Below are 20,599 nucleotides of genomic sequence, written 5' to 3' on the forward strand. Positions count from 1 at the left end.
TAGAGTAATTTCTGTAGAAGACATGTGAGGCAAAAAAGCTCTGTGGTTGATTCTAGATAAGACTTGTAGCCTCTTTGGAAGTTATACTTAAGGGATATAGCAGAAATGCTGTGTCCTGGCCTGAAGCAGTGATTGAGCACCTGGTGGGAAGGCAGGGCCAGCCCATGGGAGCGCAGGTGCATGCAATGTACCTGGGTGGTCAGAAGTGCTGGAGCCCCTTCCCAGCCTTCGTTTAAGGGTAGGCATTGGTGGTGAGGGTGTCTCACTGAAGATTCCTGCCTACCTGAGGGCTTCCAAGGGTAAGCAGCTTTTTCTTCCATTGTTCCTGTGTCTGACTATTTAATTTGGGCTTGTCCTCACTTGTTGCAGCCTAGGACTTTGCTACCCTGATGTTATTGCTGTGCCGTCCATCTCATTATAGTGTTACGGGAGAGAAAAGGGTAAAAAAGGGGAAAAAGAAAATGGGGGAGGAAAAAGGGGGGGGGGGGGATAGCAGCAAAACCTTCCTAAAGACTGTTTTTCCTTGAGTACAGGAGAGAGTCTGTACCATGTTTGTCTTAGTTTTTCCTTTGCTTAGTCAGGCTCCAGAGTTCTTTGTTATGCTTTTAGCCAAGAAGCACAATAGTAACATTGCCTTTAAAGTCACCTTGAAGCAATGATGGAGGACTTCTTTGTCAATGACCTTTTGTAACTTTTTCTGCAGGTGTTAGCCATTAACATCCTAGGCCGTTTCTTATTAAACAATGACAAAAATATTAGGTAAGTTGTATGAAGTGTGCTCCATCTACGCCCAGCTTAAAATGTCTAAGAAGCAATGACTCTTAAGATTATACGAAGTAGAACTTTCCAGGAGAGTGTTCTGGGAAGTGTTGTTAGTGGGGTGAACATGACTGACTAGCTTTCTTTTTTTCTTGGCATTCTCTCTGTCAAAACCTTAACTTAATGGCTCTGCCCTTCATAGCAGTTGAGTCTAGGATTGTAAAGTTAATTCTTAATGTGATTTCTTAATCTGGCTGAGTGGTTGGGTTTTTTTCAGTATTCTGTGAATCTTCTGTCTTGTTTCACCTGGTCAGTGATGACATTCAAATCAGAGTGGACAGTGGCGACTTTACAAATTAGACAAGGAGTTGTTTTGTTTTTTGTCTGCATATTGCTGTCATCATAGAAATTAATGCACTGCCATTACTACTTTCATCTGAACGTAGAATTGCTGCAACTGCCAGAATTAAGTCACATATGTAGGCATTAGTATTACAAATCATCATATGGGTGAAAGGCTCTAGCTTTGGGAATTGTAACTCACTTAGTAGTTTGTGTGTGATATATGGAAGTCTAAACTTTGTCTTTATTTTTCAAAATGAAGACAGGACGTGAGAAGAAACTTTACTTTAGGATGACGGGGCACTGGAGCAAGCTGCCTGGAGAAGTGGTGGAGTCTCCTTCTCTGGAGATCAAGTCCAACATCTACCTGGATGCTTTCGTGTACAACCTACTGTAGCAAAACTTCTCTAGCAAGGGGGGGAAGGGGATGTTGGACTTGATCTCCACGAGGCCCTTCCAATGCCTGTGATTCTGCAGACAACTGGCATGAGCCTAGGAACTGGGGTTGGTGCTTGTCTGAGCAGCAGGATATCATTAAATGTGTTACTCTTTTGTATGGTAGCCCTACTGGAGCTAGGCCAGGTAGTCTTGTGGAAGACCTCACTTGTTACTGAGGGGTACAAGAGAGCTCTGTTGCGAAAGATTAAATGTGGATAGGTGTATTTGTGCATAGAAGTTGAGTGCTTACCTTTAACTATTTTCTTACGCTATATTTTCATCCCAGATATGTGGCTTTGACATCACTGTTGAAAACTGTGCAGACAGACCATAATGCAGTACAGAGACATAGAAGCACAATTGTGGACTGCCTGAAAGATCTGGATGTCTCCATTAAAAGGTAACTGAAATATCAGTGAAAGAGGCAGCCTATGAAGAGTGAGCAGGACAAGGACATATGGGAAAATGACAGGAGTTCTGGAGAGCTGAAAATGAGACTAGTATTAATCCAACATTTGATTTCTACTTCGTGTAAGGTAATAAAGGTAATGAAAGCATGCAGCCACTTTGAGAAGCTGCTTTTATATTTTCTGCCTCTTGGATTGGTGGGGAAAGAATTTTTCTGTTTGTCTGAACATTTCCAAAATGGAGTCACCCAGAGATGAGGTGGTGTGCTCAGAAGTATCAGCCTTCATAACTTAGGGTCCTAATCAAAACTATTCTGACATGCTTGGTCTTACTTTTCTTTCCTAGACAAACAGGTATTGTCACATTATCCTGAAGCAATGTTAAAATCTCCAATTAATGATTCTAGATTGTTTAGACAGTGGTAGAACTTAAGTTTACTAGATTGTTCAGATGATTTGCTTATAAAGATTTGCTTAAACTGTGTCCTGTTCTGCGTTCCTTCTCTGGACAATAGGAGAGCTTGCAGCATTATTCATCTTACTATAGGAAGACTTTCTTTTAAAAAACAAACAAACTAACTTAGTATGAAGTTCTTCCTCTGATTACTTTTAATCACTTCAGTTGTGTTCCTTTTACTCATTGTAGCATCTTGTTTCCATCAGTTACTCATAGATAATATTGAATCAGTTGATCACAATTCTACTGGCCTGTGTGAAGTACTACACTTAATTGTCTAAATCAAGTCTTTTAGACTCATGTTTGATTCAATACTCTCTTCCTTATCAGTATTCATTCTGTAACTTGTTGACCTCAGTGCAACATAAAAACAAGCGTGTCAGTGATAGGGACTGCTGCATCCCTTTTGCACTGGGTGGAACCATTGCAGGCCGGAATTTCATTCAACTTGTTACATCATGAACACATTTTATTTATTTTAGAATTACTTATCCTCTTATATTGACCTTGTCTAACCAATTAAATATGCTGCAGATACTTGTGCTAGAAGGCATTCTTCAGATTTGACTCTTTGAATCAGATCTAGATTTTCAACAGTACTACATACTCTAACATGTAGAGTAGGGAACAATTTGAAACTGTCTTTCTTCTGAAGGTTAGTTTTAACAGTTATGAAATGGGTGTACTACAATTCCATTTTACAACATGCTATCCTAAAAGGTGAATTTTTATCTTACACGTTCAAGTCAGGCTGTCGCAGTTTGATGCTAGAGTCAGTGTGAGGTTAGGCTATGGAACAGCAAAGGCCTACCTAAGCTTTGGATGGAAGGCCACAAAAGCATTTTGCTGATGGCTGTTAAGGAAAACATGCTGCAAACAAAAGAGCTTCATGTCTGAGTGCTTTTGGAGGATGAAGCCTTTGAGTGATCCATCGGCAGAGCTTGATGTTGCTGTGCTGACACTCATGCTGCTGACAATGCACCATTCTCATTGAAGCGATATATTGACTGGATATTGGAGTCCCTGAACAGCAAGTTTTGAGGTCTGGAACTTGAGAGAAAGACATACCTGGTTGTGGTTGACATATTGAGGCATGGCCTGTTCTTGTCATCTTAAACATTGGAGTGCAATTTTGGTCAGTGTAGTGTAATTCAGAATAGCTTTGCCATTTACTTCAGGTCTACCTGTCAGCTTAATATGATCAAATTGCATTATTAGGAACTTTGTAACAGAAATGAGGCCTGTAATATGATTGAATGTGAGCAATATATGGCTGGAAGTTTTTAATGCTCTCTTCAGGGATCTTAATGCTCTTCTATTAGCCTATCTCAGTGATGGGCAGAGAATGAATAGTTGTTCCCTCCCTTCCAAACTTGATGAGTTTGTGTACTGGATTACACTGAGCACTCAATTGTAAAGAATAGTCAGAATTGTTTAGTGAGGTTGCTTTAATGCATTTTAACATAGCAAATTGTTATGGTTGCCCAGAAATAAATAATATTTGAAGACAGTAATTTTCATTCAGGGAATGTGGAATGGATGGAAGAGTTGTGCTACAATCAACTACAGAAGCTTCAAATAGAAGGAACAAGGACTGGCCTCTGATCTTTGTTTATATACAAAAAGTAATGTCAGATAGCTAGGACTTTGTCTAATTGTGATGTCAACTTGTGACAGGGAAGGAATGAATTCTGAAAAGAGCACTACCATCCTGAGTTCTGAAAACCTTACACAGTCTATCTGCCAGGGCATAATAAAGCTTAACTCTGATGTGTTCAGTACTTTAATGGATGGGGAACAAAATGGATTTAAAGATTTCTGAAACTGAAGAAATCTTGTTGTAGCTGGTATAACTTTCTTATTGCAGTTGTGTCAGACATGACCAATGTGTAACTGTGAATACTAGGACCTTAACACTGATGGACTCTGGTTGTTGAAAGGTATTTCTAGCCTTAGGATATCTAGGGACACTTGCCCAGCTGCACTCCAGTTTATGGTTTTCTGGGGTGGCTGTTTCTTGTCCTGAACAAGAAAATGCAATTAATCCTGTGGGAAGAGCCTTCCATAATAAGATTCCTCTTTTAACCAAAAGGTAAGTGTATTTGAGTGTAACTGGACTTATTTTACTTCACCAGGAGAATATACTTTGTTTTCTGTCCATTACTCTAGGCGTGCAATGGAACTGAGTTTTGCTCTTGTTAATGGGAACAATGTTCGCGGAATGATGAAGGAGTTGCTGTATTTCCTAGATTCATGTGAGCCGGAGTTCAAGGCAGACTGTGCATCTGGAATATTCCTTGCAGCAGAAAAGTATGGAATCAATTTGCCAATAATTTTTTTTTTCAGTTATCAATGATCATTTTTGCCTTGTCTGCTCCCCTCCCTTCCTCAACACCTAAGGGAGAATGGGTTGATTTTGAGGTTTATTGGTTTTACCCCTGCTGAAGGACAGGACATACCAGTGCATACTCATGTTCCCTTGTAGGCAGTCCTCATATCATTAAGCCCATCTAGTTCATTGACCTTTTTTTTTTTTGCTGTTCTTTGGAACAGGTTTTGTGTTGATACCTTGGTCCCTTGCCCCTTCCACATGCCCACTTTTGTGTTCTCCCCAATTACATGTGCAAATGAGATGATCTTACTAAAGTTGAGCCATTATAATTAACTGCCTGATTTTTAAGTATGTGTAAGGTACGGCCGTGCTTGTATATTCATTCAGCATTTCAGTGTCCATGTTAATAACAAAAGGTCAAAGAATTAAGTTTTTTTTATTCTAGGAAAAGGTGGGCCAGGAGGTGATCAAAATGGGGAGGAGGTTCTGTTGACTTTGTCGGTTTTCTTGCTGGTGTTAAGGCTAGTAGTTCTTGCTCTAATTCTTTTCTTATTTTTGTCAGATACGCTCCTTCCAAACGCTGGCACATAGACACAATCATGAGAGTCTTAACAACGGTAAGGAAAATTGGCTCTTTTGTGTGTGACTTTGTAACAGCTGTACAGCAGCTTTCTGAGTGTTGGTTTTTTTTACTGCCTGTTATTTTTTTACTACCTGAATTTCTTTACAAATGTCATAGTTGAGTTTGGAACTTGGAGTAGTGTTTCAGCAAATGAGAGAAGAAAGCTTAATAACTTGGGTAGGCAGTGTGTTCTCTGATGCAGGGCAATGGGAGGAAATCTACTTTATTTGGATGAGTGTTTACATTTGAGAAGTTCAAGAAGTGAGTCTTACTTTCTGTGCTATTGTGGCACCCTGAAACTGAGAAACGTGCATTCCTCTGAACATAGAATTGATTTCTATACGAAGGTTGGTAGGCTGTGAGAATTGCTCTCATATGACTCACTTTAATAAAAGTTAACTTCATTCCTTCGACTGTTAGGGAGAACCATTTGTAAAGTTACGTTCACAAGACTGCCTACTGCAGACTCTTACAGATAAGGAGCCAATCCAGTTTACCAGATTTAGGAGAATTAATACAAAAATGCGGTGTCAGCTCCTGGTTTTGGCTTGCTGAATTTTCACTTAGTTGACTTAATTGGACTTAATTTCTCTTTTGAGTCCTTATGTTTTCAGTGCTGGAGGGAGTGTCCAAACAAAACAACTTTTGAGCAGTGTACATCTTTCCTTTAGTGCTAATGCTAATTTGTGCTGATTTGGCATAGAGCCTAGCCTTGAATGAAAAAGCTGCTTTGTACACTCAGAGTTTGTCTTAGTCTTCCATTCAACAGATAAGTTTTTCTACGGTGTTCTCGTTCTTACGTGGCATAGAAATAGATCAGTATTTTTATGTGTATATCCTATCATCTTTTTATCTACTTTATCTACAGTATGACTTTCTCTGGATATAGCTGTGTGCTTTGGGAGAGTGTGCTGTTTTGTACTTCAGCAAATCTGAGTTTGCTCAAAATCAGTCACAAAGTACTTGAGGATAAGGTTGATTTTTTTTTTCTTTTAAACCTGTATGAATCATGTGGCTTTGGAGGATGTCAGCAGTTGCTGGGTGTTACTGAGAAGTTGTATAATGAAACCTAGCAGTTTTTTTTTCCTTGAATACATAAATGTTCTTGCAGGCAGGAAGTTATGTTCGTGATGATGCTGTTCCCAACCTGATCCAGCTGATAACTAATAGTGTGGAGATGCATGCCTACACTGTGCAGAGACTCTACAAAGCCATCCTTGGTGATTACTCTCAGGTAATACCTAATACAAGTTTCCTTACTACGCTGTAATAAACATATTTGCTAAACATATCAAGGTAAGTCAGTATCATGCTGTCTAGGTCCAATGACAGATTGCAGTGAAAACATGTATTCTTTATGGACTTGTTCTTCTAATTTTCTCTTAAGGAATTCTTGATCAAATGAAATACCTCTGTTTCTTTTGCTATAGAGAATTTGCTTGGTTGGAAGCAAGAGTAAGCTGGCTCTGGAAAATAGTGGTGGTTTATCTCTTTGTACAGGAATGCATTTATCTCTGAGGTGTCTGATTTTTGTTTATTAATTCTTCTGACAGCAGCCACTGGTTCAAGTGGCCTCCTGGTGCATAGGAGAGTATGGAGATCTTCTGGTGTCTGGTCAGTGTGAAGAAGAGGAGCCAATACAGGTATACTCTGAGAATGAGCAAGTGTATGCTTGGCTGATGCTGGAGCTGTGTGATGGCTATGTGAGCAGATTGCTTGCGGCAGTAGTGGTGTCTGTGATGGTGGACCTGGGAATGTGAACTCCTTTCCATGTTGCTGGCATGGGCTATATAAGCATATCCAGCTTTGTCTCTGAAGAATGCAGCTATGCTAGTCAGAGTAATGTGATTTTTGGTTCTAACCTAGCTTGCACAGTGTCAACTGGGGTTTTAGTTCTGTGTCTTGATAACCCTTTTTTCTTTAATATGTGGAACAGGAGCTTTATTTTAAAGTAAAATATCGCAAGACATTTATCTATATGCATCTGTTTCATATACTGCATACATGCTGCATGTTCGCAAAGTTACTGGGGAGGTAGGAAGTGCCCATTAAGCAAGATAAATGTTTTCAGTATGCCATGGAAGGCTTGCTGCAGAGCTTCTCTCTAAGCCTAACCTTTCTGTATCTTTTCAGGTAACAGAGGATGAAGTTCTTGATATTTTAGAAAGTGTTCTGATATCTAATATGTCTGCATCTGTTACACGAGGCTACGCTCTCACTGCCATCATGAAGCTTTCCACAAGGTTCACCTGCACTGTCAAGTGAGTTCTCTTTGATGTTGTTCTGCGTAGGATTTTGTTGCAAACATGCTGACATCAGTTTGCTTCAGTAGAACTATTCTTTGGGCATATTCTGTTTCCATTGTTGAGTCATTTTATTGGCTTTTACAGTTCTCCTTTGCTTGCAAGCTGAAAGACTTCCACCAATTTGTACTGTTTTCGGATGTCCTCTACTATGTGGGCAATTTATGTCATGATGTCCTTGCTTGAAAACTTATTAATGGGAGGGAAACCCCTTACTTTCAGTGGATTCTTTCCATTTTTATTTGTTTTGCTGAGAAGAAAAATAACCTTATTTTGTGTTATGGCCTGATTGTGGGTCATTGAGCTTTGGTGTGGTATACCTTGTGGTGATATATTGATCACCTGCTGATTGCTGAGGAGAAACAGGAGCAGTTGAAAAAGCAATGTTGCACAGATAATCAAGGAAAGCAGCAGTGACTACCATTTCAAGTCAGTTACACAGCGCACCTCTTCGTCATAGGTCAGTTAGTGTCTTCTGGATGACACATGCTAATTTCTTGTTCTTTGCTCCTAATTCCATAGTGTTTTGCTGTTTGTCTTCTTGTCCTTTCATTTTCCCTGCAGTCGCATTAAGAAGGTAGTTTCCATTTACGGCAGTAGCATTGATGTGGAGCTGCAACAGAGGGCAGTGGAATATAATGCACTATTCAAGAAATATGATCACATGAGGTAAGTGCTGATGAGTTTTAGTGTTAGAAAAGGCTAATAATCTACCCTGATTTCCTACATAGTACATACAGAGAGCTTAATCTGGATATTCTGGTAAAATTACACAAGAACTGCAATCCCTTCCTGATCTATTATGAAGTGTTTTAAGAACTCAGTATATCTTGTGGTAAGTGTTCTGAGATCACAGGCTTGCCCTTCCAAAATGCTTTTCCCATTTTGAGCTTGAAGTTGGCTGTTGTTTTACTTAATGGTAGGACTTGACGATCTTTAAGATCTTTTCAACATGAGCAATAAATTTGCTAGCTGAGCAAGTGCCTGCAGCAGGTAGCTTTTGCCATGCTAACCTTACCAGTTGTTAGGTTCAAGCTGATCTTATAACACTTCTGGAATACACATGCAGAGATCCACTGTCCTTTGTTTTTTTCCAAAGCTATGCTCTGAACTTGAGGTAAGTCTGTCATGGAGTCCAAAAGCCCATTGTTGGGGTTATTGGCACTGCAAATCTCATTCAGCCTGAAAGATGTTGACAGTGTAACTTACTCACGTTACATGCAGTGCTTTGAGGCCTGATCCATGAGGATAATGGCCTTTCTTGCATTATAGACTAGTTTTCTCTGTATGACTTGTGCTTTGTTGTGTTGAAGTCAGGATTCTGTGTCCTGTGCCTCTTCTCCTTCAGTTTCTGTATGCTTTCAGGGGGGTACTCTTGAGGACCAAACTTACACTTTCTGGAAACTTAAATTTGACTTATGAGAGCATGGTGGTTTGTTTTTCCAACTTTGTTACCTGTTTCAGCCAATCAGCTGACCTTCTGATTCAACTGAGTGTGAAGCAGAGCAGTCAGATGTCCTGCGTCTGCAGTTAATCCACAATTGCTCAGTCATTTAATCTGTTTTGTTATCCTAGCTCCACAGTGAAAACTAGAAGAAAACAAGGGTGTATTGTTTGACTGTCAGCTGACATTTAATATATATATACACTGGCACAGTATGTCAGGGATCATTTTTGACCACACCTGCAGCTGTTATATAGTCTTATATATGTTACATAGTTTTATATAGTGCCCCTGCAGTGGAGCTGAAAGGAAGAGGCAGGTTGCGCTGTGTATATCTTCTCTTGAATATTTTGAATGCTTGGATTGGGATCCAAGAAGATGGCACAGTATAACTATGTCAGCTTCTTTCAGGCCAGCCCTGCTTGAGAGAATGCCGGTAATGGAGAAAGTCACCACCAATGGCCCTACTGAGATTGTACAGACCAATGGAGAGACAGAGACAGCGGTACTGGAAACCAAACCTCCACACTCTGGATTGCAGCCTGGTAGCCAGGTAATGGAAACCGATCTACAATAAGTTTCCACTGCCTGTCAGCTCAGAGTGCTAGCCACTGACTTTTCAGCAGTACGCTGAGGCAGCCTGCCTTCCTGTCCCTGCCTCTTTGTAAGTTGTGGCCTGGTAATCAGTTGTCACAGAATCACAGAATTGTAGGGGTTGGAAGGGACCTCTAGGAATCATCGAGACCAACCCCCTGCCAAAGCAGGTTCCCTACACCAGGTCGGACAGGTAGGCGTCCAGGCGAGATTTGAATATCTCCAGAGAAGGAGACTCCACAACCTCCCTGGGCAGCCTGTTCCAGTGCTCTGTCACCTCACCATGAAGAAGTTCTTACGCACATTCGTGCGAAACTTCCTATGCTGCAGCTGATGTCCGTTTCCCCTTGTCCTGTCTCCACGTACCACTGAAAAGAGCCTGGCCTCACCGCTATGGCCGCCACACCTCAGATATTTATAAACCTGGATCAGGTCCCCTCTCAGTCGTCTTTTCTCAAGGCTAAACAGACCCAGTTCACTCAGCCTTTCTTCATAGGGGGGATGCTCCAGGCCCTTCACCATCTTTGTGGCCCTCCGCTGCACTCTTTCCAAGAGATCCCTGTCTTTTTTGTACTGGGGAGCCCAGAACTGGACACAGTACTCCAGATGAGGCCTTACCAGGGCAGAGTAGAGGGGGAGGATCACCTCCCTCGACCTGCTGGACACGCTCTTTTTAATGCACCCCAGAATGCCATTGGCCTTTTTGGCCACGAGGGCACACTGCTGGCTCATGGCCAACCTGTCATCCACCAGGATGCCCAGGTCCCTCTCTGCAGAGCTCCTCTCCAGTTCCAGTCTCCTGTCACATTTCTGCTCTGATGGTTCTAGTGCCGAGAACAGATGTGTGGAAGAGGTTATTGTAGGGAACGCGAGAGCATGATGGGATAAATCCATATATTCCCCAGCCTGTTTGTACCCTTGGGTTCCATCCATCTCATCACTGTGGTTCCAAGAAGGTGGTAGCTCATCTCTTGGAACCGTAGCCAAACTAAGAATCTCTCTAATCAGTCAGCAGCTCTGGCCTTTAATCTGAGGGGAAGTGAAATTCATCCTGTATGTAAGAGTGAATCAGCAGAAATATGAATATGTAACTTATATTTCCTCATTAGGCAAATGATTTGTTGGACTTGTTGGGGGGGAATGATATAACACCTGTAATCCCCACTGCGCCTACAAGCAAGCCAGCCTCTGCTGGTGGGGAGCTCCTTGACCTACTGGGAGACCTCAACCTAACAGGTGAGTAGGCTTCATCTCTTGGAAGTCTGTGTAACCTCATTCCTGGGGTGGGTCAGGTTGAGTGCTGAAGATGCAAGGGCTGGCTTGTTCATCACTATGAAGTCCCTGTCTTCATGACTGTTCTTGTAAGGGTCTGTATTAGCATACAGGTGGACATCAGGGGATGACATCAGAGATAGACAATGTTTAGACAGTGGGACTTATGTATTTTCACACTCTGGCCTGAGAACACTATGTGAACCTTTCCAGAGAGAATAAGATACAAGAAATTACTGCATTTGAATGCCTACTAGCTCAAGAGGAGCCAGACCTTGTTGAATAAAAGCTGAGAAGAGGCACATAACATAAATAGCTATTTATAGAGCTTCATATATAGAAATAGTATGTATGGATATTTGAGCAGTTGAGTTGGAGGAGTTAATTACCCTTCATTCTGTGACAGCAAAATCTAATAATTATCCAACATTTCTTGTAGGTTCCCCAGTATCTGCCCCTGCACCCCAGATATCACAGCCTCCATTCCTGCTTGATGGATTGTCATCACAGCCTCTCTTCAATGATATTGCTGCAGGTTAGGGACATCTGAAACCTTAGCTGAAGGTGCCACAGCAGAAGAGGAAACAAGGGGTAGTAACGGAAAGGAGATTTCATTGTGAAGTGTGACACACACATTGGACAGGAGGGGAGGTTGTTTAATCTGCAGAAGGATTTGTTGTGTTCTGGGGTAAAGGAAATGAGTTCTGTGACACTGAGAATGACGGCTGGATTCTCAAGTCTGCTACTTTTTTTGCTTTCTACAGGAATCCCTTCAATTACTGCATACAACAAGAATGGGCTGAAGATTGACTTCAGTTTTGAGAGGTCAAACACGAACCCCAGTGTCACTGTAATCACAATACAGGCCTCCAACAGCACAGAGCTGGATATGACAGATTTTGTTTTCCAAGCTGCAGTACCAAAGGTAGAACTGCTTAGGGCAACTACGGTGATGGGTAGAGGGCCAGCTGCAAGTACTTCCTGATTGGTACTTTGATGTAGACAAACGCATGCAGCGTGGGTGAGCTGTTAACAGGTTCTCATCGTGCTCAGTTTAGCCATAAATGGAATGGAGGATGGGATAAAATGATCTGCTCTGATAAAAATTTTATTTTAAAATGACCATTTTCTAGAAAGATTGCTAAACTATGCCCAGGAAGATGTTGGGTTAAAAAAAAAAAAAAAAAAAAAAAAAACAAGACAGACCTTTCCCTTCATTCTTAGTTTCTAAGAAATATACTGTACAATTTGTAGCTATAAATATGTGGAAAAAAGAAAATCCTTCGGAGCTATTAGCTGCTTATAAAACTTGAAGTGAGTTCCCACATAGTGATTATTAACTATTCTCCTTAAAGCAGTTAGTTGCCTCCTCTTGGAATTAGCTGCAGCACAAAACATGAAGATGGGTACTACCTAGTAGTAGTTTGTAGTAGAGCAGGATTTGATTGAAATGTTGGAATTTGGGAAGGCATGTTCACTTTCCAGAGTTTTACTTCTGGAATTTACTCTTGCTCTACCTTGAGTTTGGAATTTTCATAGCTGCCACAGGAAGGAGTGAGGGAGAGAATGGGCCTCCTGAAGTTAGGGATGTGCTGAGCAGTGTTGGCTGTTCCACCTGGAAGTCAACATTGAAACAGTGTATCACTGATTTTGATAGACCACAGTAAGCCCTCATACTTGTGCCTTCTGGATTGTTGTGTGGAAGGATGGTGGGCCCAGCAAATATTTTGTTCTTTGCAGATAATGAATTGAAGAACTGGTTACTTCCTTGTGTCTGTGTACTGGCAGGACTTTTTTTTTTTTTTAGTGCAAACAAATCAATTAGTTTATATTCATACTTGATTAAGCATCAACTTGCTTTCATTTTGTTCTTCAGACGTTCCAACTGCAGCTTCTGTCTCCTAGCAGCAGTGTCATCCCTGCATTTAACTCGGGGACCATTACACAGGTCATTAAAGTCCTGAATCCACAAAAGGTGAGTGATTCTCAGAACAGTTAAAAAGATGCTGCCTGGAAATTGTGCATTTAGTGGTGGGGAATTGTGTTGTGAAAATGTTTTTGCGTAGGGCTAGGAAAATATTATGGAGAAAAATATGTAAAAGACAGGAGCTTCAGGGCAAAGATTTGGCTTTCTGTTTGTTTATACTTCTAAAACAGACTCTAAAAAAGCCTTGAATTTGTGGATGTTTGTTGTATCAGTATAGTTGTTAAGTTTCTAGATCTTTCTAGAGGAGCAGAATCCGGTGCTTGTGGTGTAGAATTGAAATGGTGAGATGATTGCTTTTTGGATTTCAATATATTTAAAGTTCCTTCTTGCTGTCTGCAGGGGGCATTTCTTAAAAGTTGATAACAAAAAATAGCTTAATCCATAATCTTAACCAGATTGTCCATTTTCTTAAGTGATACTGTTTAATATGTTGTGTGTTTTTAAGTAGTTGAGGGGAAGAGTATTTTGCTGTGATTTATCATAATTCTGTTTGTTTTATAGCTTTTGTAGGTAAGTTTCTGAGACTGAGGAAAAAAGTAAACTTGAGAGAAGGGTTATGGCCCACGTTTTCCTTAAGAGGTTTAGCAATGAGGTGGCATCAGAAAGAAAAGTGCAAATAATTTTAATTTTATCAATTTTTGGGACAGTATTGACACTTTCTGATGTATTTCTTTATCACTTGCTGTTCTAGATGTCAAGTAGAGTGTGCAAGTTTAAAAAATGAAATTCTTAAATCTTAGCCAAAGATTTCATTGAAATAACTGTCATCTTGTGCATAGTTCCCACGATCTCCCCTTGTCTCTGTACAGCATACTCCTCTCTGGCACTAGTAAGACATGCGAGTGATTATTGTCTCATACAAATCTGATGTGAATTTCCATGTGGGTTCTAAAAATTATAAACATAAGGGGTTTAGAAGCTTTCCTGTAGAGTGCCAGAAGTTGGAACGTATCCTTCTCATATGGGCCTCGTGAGCTGAAATGTGCATTCTTGTTGGAACTTCAATCTCCTGTGAATCCTAGAGAATAGGGAGCTGCAAGCTAGCATTTTGCTGCCCTCTGCTGTTACCCACTGTTTTATGCCTCTTCCATGTGTTCAGTGCTTAGTGTCCGTTAGATTGCTGTTGACCTCAGGTGTAGCTTCGCGAGAGTCCTGTGCATGAGATAGTTTAAGTTATCTCAGATGTTCTGAAGGAAACAACCTCAACTTTATTGTTTAGGAGGTAGCTCTTCTCAGTGTTGTAAAAACTGTTCATGTGGTTGTGGTCTGTTGTCATGCTGGACTGAAACTAATGGCGAAGATGGGGAGAGTTGTAGTGAGCAGACTGAAAGATCTTAAAATGTAACTCTTCAAAGTAGGTGAACGGCGTTATGCTCTGACAGTGGCTAGTGCACTCTGTACAATGGCTGGTTACCCAGAACAGTACCAAGTATAACTTCTTTAGCCAGAGGCTGGTTGGAGCTGTCTTTGTCCTCCTTTCCTCTCTTTTGTTATCCTTTCTACATATTTTCCTGTAGACTCGGGGGGGGTGGGGGGGAAGGGCAGTGAAGAGAACAGAAAATGTGAAGCATGCTGTGCTCTGGCTATTATTAAGATCATCCTAGCATCTGGATGGCAGCCAAGCAACAGTGTAAGGCAGTCTGAGCTGTTCTGTTATTTAGCCACAGCAGGAGGAAATACTCCTAGAGATGATATCTCTAGTCTTTCTTGGTCTATTTCATCCAATGCTACTGAGCTATGCAAGTTTCCAGACCGCTTCTTCTGAGTCAGCAGCAATGGAAATAATACCTTTCTCCATGAAAGCCTAAGTGCAGTGTAGCAAAGTCCAGATCTACCTCCTGCTTTCTTCTGTGGTTAATTGTGATTGCAAGACAGTTACTGTTATATTTAAGGACCTTGGTGTTGATGAGATCAGGGCCAGTGGAGGGGGAGAGAGAGATGAGTAGAATCTGTGCTATAGTTTTTCTGAGAAAACTTTTACTTGACCTGATGAGAAGTACAGTGGGCAAGCAGCATCCTACTAGATTAAGCATTTATCTGTGTTGTCATAGCTTATTCTGCACATACTTCCTGCAAGCTTATGTGGTGAGGAAGGATCTGTGTTTTCTCAGGGGATGTGGGACAGGAAGCTGGACTTGGGAAAACTTGCTTTGTTGAAGATCTGAATTTGTGTGTGTTTCCTTTTCTCTTGTAGCAACAACTACGTATGCGGATCAAGTTGACGTATAATCACAAGGGCTCAGCAATGCAGGATCTAGCAGAAGTCAACAACTTCCCCCCTCAGTCTTGGCAGTGAGCTCTGGCACCATTCTTATTCTCACCCCACCCAATCAAAAGAACTCTGGGAAGAAGGTTGTGATCCTTGGCAATCCCCTAAACTGCACCATGGGCATGGGGAACAGATGAGACCTGCTGATGAGGAGGAATTTTCCTGAAGTGATTGCTGACTTTGAAGCATATCTGTTGAGACTAATCTCCTCTCCTCCGCTGATGAGGCTGGTGGCTTGTGGAGGCTACTCTGCACTCCCTCACACATGCATTCACAGCCAGAAGCAACATTCCCTCCCTTCCCTGCCTCTCTACCCCCAAAGAAAAACAGCCTGGTTGGAAGAGAAGTCTGGAATTTCTTGCAGGGAGACTTTCTATCTCTGCAGCAAGTGAACAACTGCTCCTTCTTTCTGCTGTCTTTTTTTTTTTTTTTTTTTTCCCCTGGGATGGTCAAGGTGTGTTTTCATTCGTTACTAGCTGGATTATCTTCAGGCACTTTCATCTGGGGCTCAGAATGGGAACTTGGAGAATTTTAGGTCACCTTGCCTCTTTCTTACTGTATCCCCGTGTCTAAAGGGGCTGGAGGCTTTTTTTGGCCTGTTCAGTGCATTACTGTATACACACACCTCTTAGTTATGTGATACGTACCAAGAGCAAGTCAGGCCTTGGGACTTCATCTGCAGACCTGGGACAGTGCAGGAAGGAGGTGCCGGTGAGGCTGATTAAAATTGCATTGGTGCTGTACTTGGAAATGAAGACCTTACACTTGAATTTTCTTTCTTTCCATCAGTGGCTGCAGCCATACAGATTCAGTCTTCTGTAGCTTCCCCGGAAATATGGTGATGTATAAGAGATGTAGCGATCTAAGGAGCATCTGGTTTTCTACCGCAGTTAATTTCAAAGCCTTTAGTTGTGGTTTATGGTAAGAAAAGACACATTCAATTTTGTAGATCAGTCTTTGAGCAAAAGCTCTGTTGCCTGCTGGGAGACTCACCGGAGACTATGCTGCAGAGTTGTTCTTAGTTATTCCAGACTTTCTCCCTGGTTTAATTTCCAGAGCCTGTTGTAGACTCCCTGGGTTCCATTTGATTTACTTCTGACTGGGATATTTGTGTTGTATCTGTAATATTGGCACTGAAATAAAGACCATGCGGTTTAAAGACACCTTCTCCCATTTTGTTACTTAATTCATCCTTGTAGTTGGCTGCTTGCTCCCCTCGTAGAAAAATCTGTTTGTTAAGGTGCAGACTGAGAGTGCAACTAAACTGGTTTTTGAATGAAAGTCAATTATTTGAGTATTTGAATCCAAAGATGTTAGGTTCAGTACTCCTCTGAGCTTAAAGTTGTATCCAGTTATGCTTCCTGGTGTCAACTATTGTTGAGGTAGTAGAGTTCCATGAATCTTCGTGGAGGTGACATATAGTATATAAAGCACAGTGACAAAACTGTTCAGGTGTTCAGCACCCTTCAGGGAGAAAGAGGAAAAGATAGGCCTTAAGTCTTCATTCATTAGTGTGCTGGTAAGTTGAAGGTACCCCAGCTCCCAGCTGCAAAACTTTCTCAAAAGAAACAAATGGCACATCTGCTCCGTTTCTGTTGCAGGACTGTAAATATATGGTGATCATTTTGTGCTCTGGCAACCTTTTGTGTCTCCAAAAGTACTAACACTAAGTTCCAGTCATTGCTAGCAATATTGCAGGAATGGTGTACAGTGTATTTACGGAAAATCAAAGACTTATTCTACTCTTGAATCCATAGCAAGGGAGGTCACTACAGGTGGTTCTGTCTGCTTTGGTTTTAACCACAGTAGATAATGTAGGACTGACTTTAATTATTGGTATGTCCAGTGGAATAAATTTAGTTTCTCTTGGAAGGCTTTTTTGCTGCATTATTGAGAGTACTGGGTTGACCTTTCACTTCACCAAAGAGTTTCATTATTCTGTTGAAATTGGCATCATTATAGAGTTATTGAAAACTAGCAAGAATGATGTGTGACTTCTTTGAAACTGATTCTTAGTTATTGCAGTGTCTTGGTTTGGCTAGCAGTGCCTCAGATGGAACCACAATGATACAGGCAGTCTCGTAGAAAACAGCTGAATCAAAGCCCTTTTCTGGATGCTGAGCGTTTGCTTTTCTTGTGTTTACTGCAGCTGTGACTACTTGACACAATTGGCTCAAACTCCATAGCTGTGACTGTGTTTAAATGTAGTCCCCAGTGGGCCCTGAGGGCATCCCAGATATCAGGCTAACAGGAAGTTTTTTGACTTAGTTCCTTAAAATCCTGTAAGGTGTCATTCTTCTCAGAACTGTATGTGGTATTGGAAGCTGGTGCACCTCAGTCTCCATTCCTTTTTGCTGAGAAGAGCACTGTTGCTGGAGGATTAGATGGGGAGAAAGAAGCACATGGTCCCTCACCTGGCTAGTTTATTGCAGCATGGCTGGAAGCAACTGACTTTGTCCCTCTTACATTTGTTTTCTGTTCTACAGAGCAGTTGGATTTTGTTGTTGGTCTCTGGCAAGCTCTCAGGGTAAATTCCTTCTCTATACTTGGATCCTTCAGCCACCTTTACGCATATGTGTTTTGGAAAACATACTGTCATATTTCTGGGTCAAGCTCAGGGAGATGGTGTGTGTACCTGAAAGGCATTCAGCTTGAAACCATTTCTTGGCCATGAAGTACTTGGCAGCTGAACATTCCTGTTGTCCTTGGAGCTCTCTATCTTCCTTTCTTAAGAGATTGAGTAGTAGCGTTACCTCTAGAAAGAAGACCAGGTTACGTTTCCTTATTTGCAATGCTAGATACTGTTGCTTGCTCCTTTCCCTAGGTATGTCTCAACCTATATGCTGCTGCTTTGTCATGCTGGAGAATATTCAATGCCTCAGAAAGCACTCTGGGGACAAGGTGAGCCTTTATTCCACTGGAATGCAACAATTTAGATCTGGTCAATGGTCCTTTTCTTTCAGCGTAAAGAGGATATAAGAGGAGCAAGATACACACTTTGTGGCTAACCTTTGTAATGTGGGCTCTGCAGGCTGGAGGTTGGAGAGATTGTCTGCTTTGGTTTGTTTATTTTCCAAGCAAATAAATTTTGAGGAAAGGGTAGAAAGAATAGTGGGCTGTAGTGATCCAGAAGGGAGAGGAGACATGGGAAGGTCCTAAGGTTTAATTTCATCCATTTTTTTTTGATGGGTGGCCTTGAGCAGCATTTTGAAGCAATAGCAGTGAGGGAACTGCCACCTATCCAACATACTGTATAAGCTCTGAAGCAGCTGGGAAAGATGATTTCATCCTTTCCCCAGCACTGATACAGGCTGCAAGATGGAGCAGCAAAGGTGGCTTTTTTTTTTGGGGGGGGGGGGGGGCGGAGATGGGTCTGGTGGTGCACTTTCTATGCTCATTTTCTGCCTGGGGACTGTGGTGGAAGGACCTACTGCACTGCTTTCTTCTGAACTTTTACTCTGTTCCTGTTTGTCCTTTTCCTACATTGTAATACTGCTCTTACGTAGAGTACCGTCCCGCCTCCTTTTACGGTGTAAACCGAAACAAACAAAAAAGAAACAAAACCCCGCAAAATCAAATGAGCAGCACCTCCTGACCAAATGAAAAATAAAAACATACCCGGTGAGCAGGGAGCCTGGTGGCATTCTAACTTCTGCAAATCTATTTTTGAGATGTGAAAAACTTAAATGCTAAGTCTTAGGTGAGTGAGGAGCTACATAACTGATGTAAACACTTACATGGAATGCATTAGACTTCTGCTGTGTGTATTGTCTTTTGGTTGAAACAAATTATGAAGTGACTAATAAAATGAGTCAATATTCCATGATTTAAAACTGCGCCTTGTTGCTTTTTGCAAGTATAGTGGAACAGCCTTTATTGGTTCTTGTTTGGCAGCGCTAAAGTCAAGTGATATGAAATTATCAAGGGCAGAGATTGAGAAGCTTTTGGGAAATTCTGGAGAGTAAAATGAGCAGATAGTTTAAAAACCCTAAAAAGGATCAGGTCAAATACCACCCTGAAGGAGAGCTTGTCAGCTGCTGCCAGCAGTGCATGTCCAGGTGCTACACAGGTATGAGATTTGAACAGATGTTTTTTCCCTGCTGGCTGCAGGTACGGATGGTTATGGTTCCCTTGCTGATCTAAAAAGTCTCTTCTGTACTCCATGTGCCACTGAGACAAGGATTGTTACAATCTCATCCATTAAAGCAATGTAGTTGCCTGCTATAAGGTTCTTGTGTTTTCTAGTCGCAGGAACTTTAGACACCGTGTGTTCTCCAATACAATTCCAGTTTTCCCCTGCACAGTGTGGGTGCGTGCTGGGAACACATGGAACCTTAACGGTAAGCCTGATTGACAGTCAGCTCCTCATGAGATAGGAGAGCTCTGCAGGTCCTCTCCTCGAGAATTCAGAGATGTGTCGGTTTGTGTGGCAGCGGAAGCTGTGTGGCTGCAGGCAGAAGTTGTGGAGCAGGACAGACCACGAAGCACCTCCGGTGCTGTGCTGGGTGGTGCTGAGCCCGTTATCCCTTCTTGGAGCGGCCTGACTGCGGAGAGCGCTGTGCTGTGCAGCAACGTGTTGAGATAAACCAGGAGGAAGGTGGGAGATTTCTGAAGGTAATGCGAAACAGGATTAAGCTACAAAAGAAAGCTGGCGGTGAGAACTTGGGAAGCAGCTCATTTAGAGATAAGGCGGGGATTAGCACCTAAGAACTGTGCTGGGGCCGCAGGCCGGTGTGTGCGAAGTCCAGAACCGTTGCTGACCGAGGGCGGGCGCGGGGCTTTGGTCGTTAAGGTGACCGAGGCTGCCGTGAACGGTTGCTGTCTCAGGCGATCGCGGAGCGCTGCTTGGAGCCGCCGTGTGCAGCTGCGGCCTCGGGCGGCTCCCGGTGAGACGTCGCAGAGGCAGGAGAAAGCAGTTCTGGGACAGACGGCTTCGGAGCACAGAGGCGGGCGCTTTCTTTCTTCGGAGGGTAAGTAATCCCAATTTACACAGCCGCCTTGTAAGCGCTGCACCGACGGCAGCAGATCGATAAAGGCTCGGGCGGCCTCGTGGCGCAGCCGGCAGGACCGACTCGCCGCGCCGCTCCCGGAGCTCCTCGCTTTAACGCCACGACTCCGCGCTGCCGCTGCGGCGCCGCTGCCGACGGAAGTTCCCGCGCTTCCGGGGCGGGGCGCGCGCGGAGCTGGGCGGCAGCTGCCGCTCCCGGAGGTCTCGCTGTCCGGCCATGGGGGAGGCCGGTCCGGGGCCCAAGGAGGCGCCGGAACCCGAGGAGGATGAGACGGCGGCGGTCGGAGCGCGGGGCGGGCGGGCCGGGCCTCGCGGCGTCGTCCGGGTGCTGAAGGTGAGGAGGGCGCCTGGGCCGAGCGGGGCCG

General features: G+C 42.7%; 2 protein-coding genes and 1 non-coding gene across 3 annotated transcripts in view; all 3 read left to right on the forward strand.

Moving 5' to 3' along the window:
* AP1G1 (adaptor related protein complex 1 subunit gamma 1) overlaps positions 1–16,389 on the forward strand; it is a 43,925-nt gene extending 27,536 nt beyond the window's left edge. The window contains exons 11-24 of the mRNA XM_085235259.1: positions 704–759; positions 1,826–1,939; positions 4,573–4,713; positions 5,298–5,352; positions 6,469–6,591; positions 6,911–7,000; positions 7,491–7,618; positions 8,225–8,329; positions 9,516–9,657; positions 10,808–10,934; positions 11,410–11,505; positions 11,735–11,895; positions 12,847–12,945; positions 15,152–16,389. Of these exons, the coding sequence (XP_085091385.1) occupies positions 704–759; positions 1,826–1,939; positions 4,573–4,713; positions 5,298–5,352; positions 6,469–6,591; positions 6,911–7,000; positions 7,491–7,618; positions 8,225–8,329; positions 9,516–9,657; positions 10,808–10,934; positions 11,410–11,505; positions 11,735–11,895; positions 12,847–12,945; positions 15,152–15,253 (1,539 nt within the window). The 3' untranslated portion in view covers positions 15,254–16,389. The remainder of the gene's footprint in view (positions 1–703; positions 760–1,825; positions 1,940–4,572; positions 4,714–5,297; positions 5,353–6,468; positions 6,592–6,910; positions 7,001–7,490; positions 7,619–8,224; positions 8,330–9,515; positions 9,658–10,807; positions 10,935–11,409; positions 11,506–11,734; positions 11,896–12,846; positions 12,946–15,151) is intronic.
* Positions 3,300–3,386, forward strand: LOC116217151 (small nucleolar RNA SNORD71). Its single transcript, XR_004161240.1, has one exon. It is a non-coding gene; the product is annotated as a small nucleolar RNA SNORD71 (small nucleolar RNA).
* Positions 16,390–20,362: 3,973 nt separating the features above from the next.
* PHLPP2 (PH domain and leucine rich repeat protein phosphatase 2) overlaps positions 20,363–20,599 on the forward strand; it is a 28,533-nt gene continuing 28,296 nt past the window's right edge. Inside the window, exon 1 of the mRNA XM_085235231.1 lies at positions 20,363–20,568. Coding sequence (XP_085091357.1) covers positions 20,452–20,568 — 117 coding nt within the window. The 5' untranslated portion in view covers positions 20,363–20,451. The remainder of the gene's footprint in view (positions 20,569–20,599) is intronic.

The sequence above is a fragment of the Meleagris gallopavo genome, chromosome 13 (assembly GCF_905368555.1).
Source record: "Meleagris gallopavo chromosome 13, MGAL_WU_HG_1.1, whole genome shotgun sequence".
Lineage (NCBI taxonomy): Eukaryota > Metazoa > Chordata > Aves > Galliformes > Phasianidae > Meleagris > Meleagris gallopavo.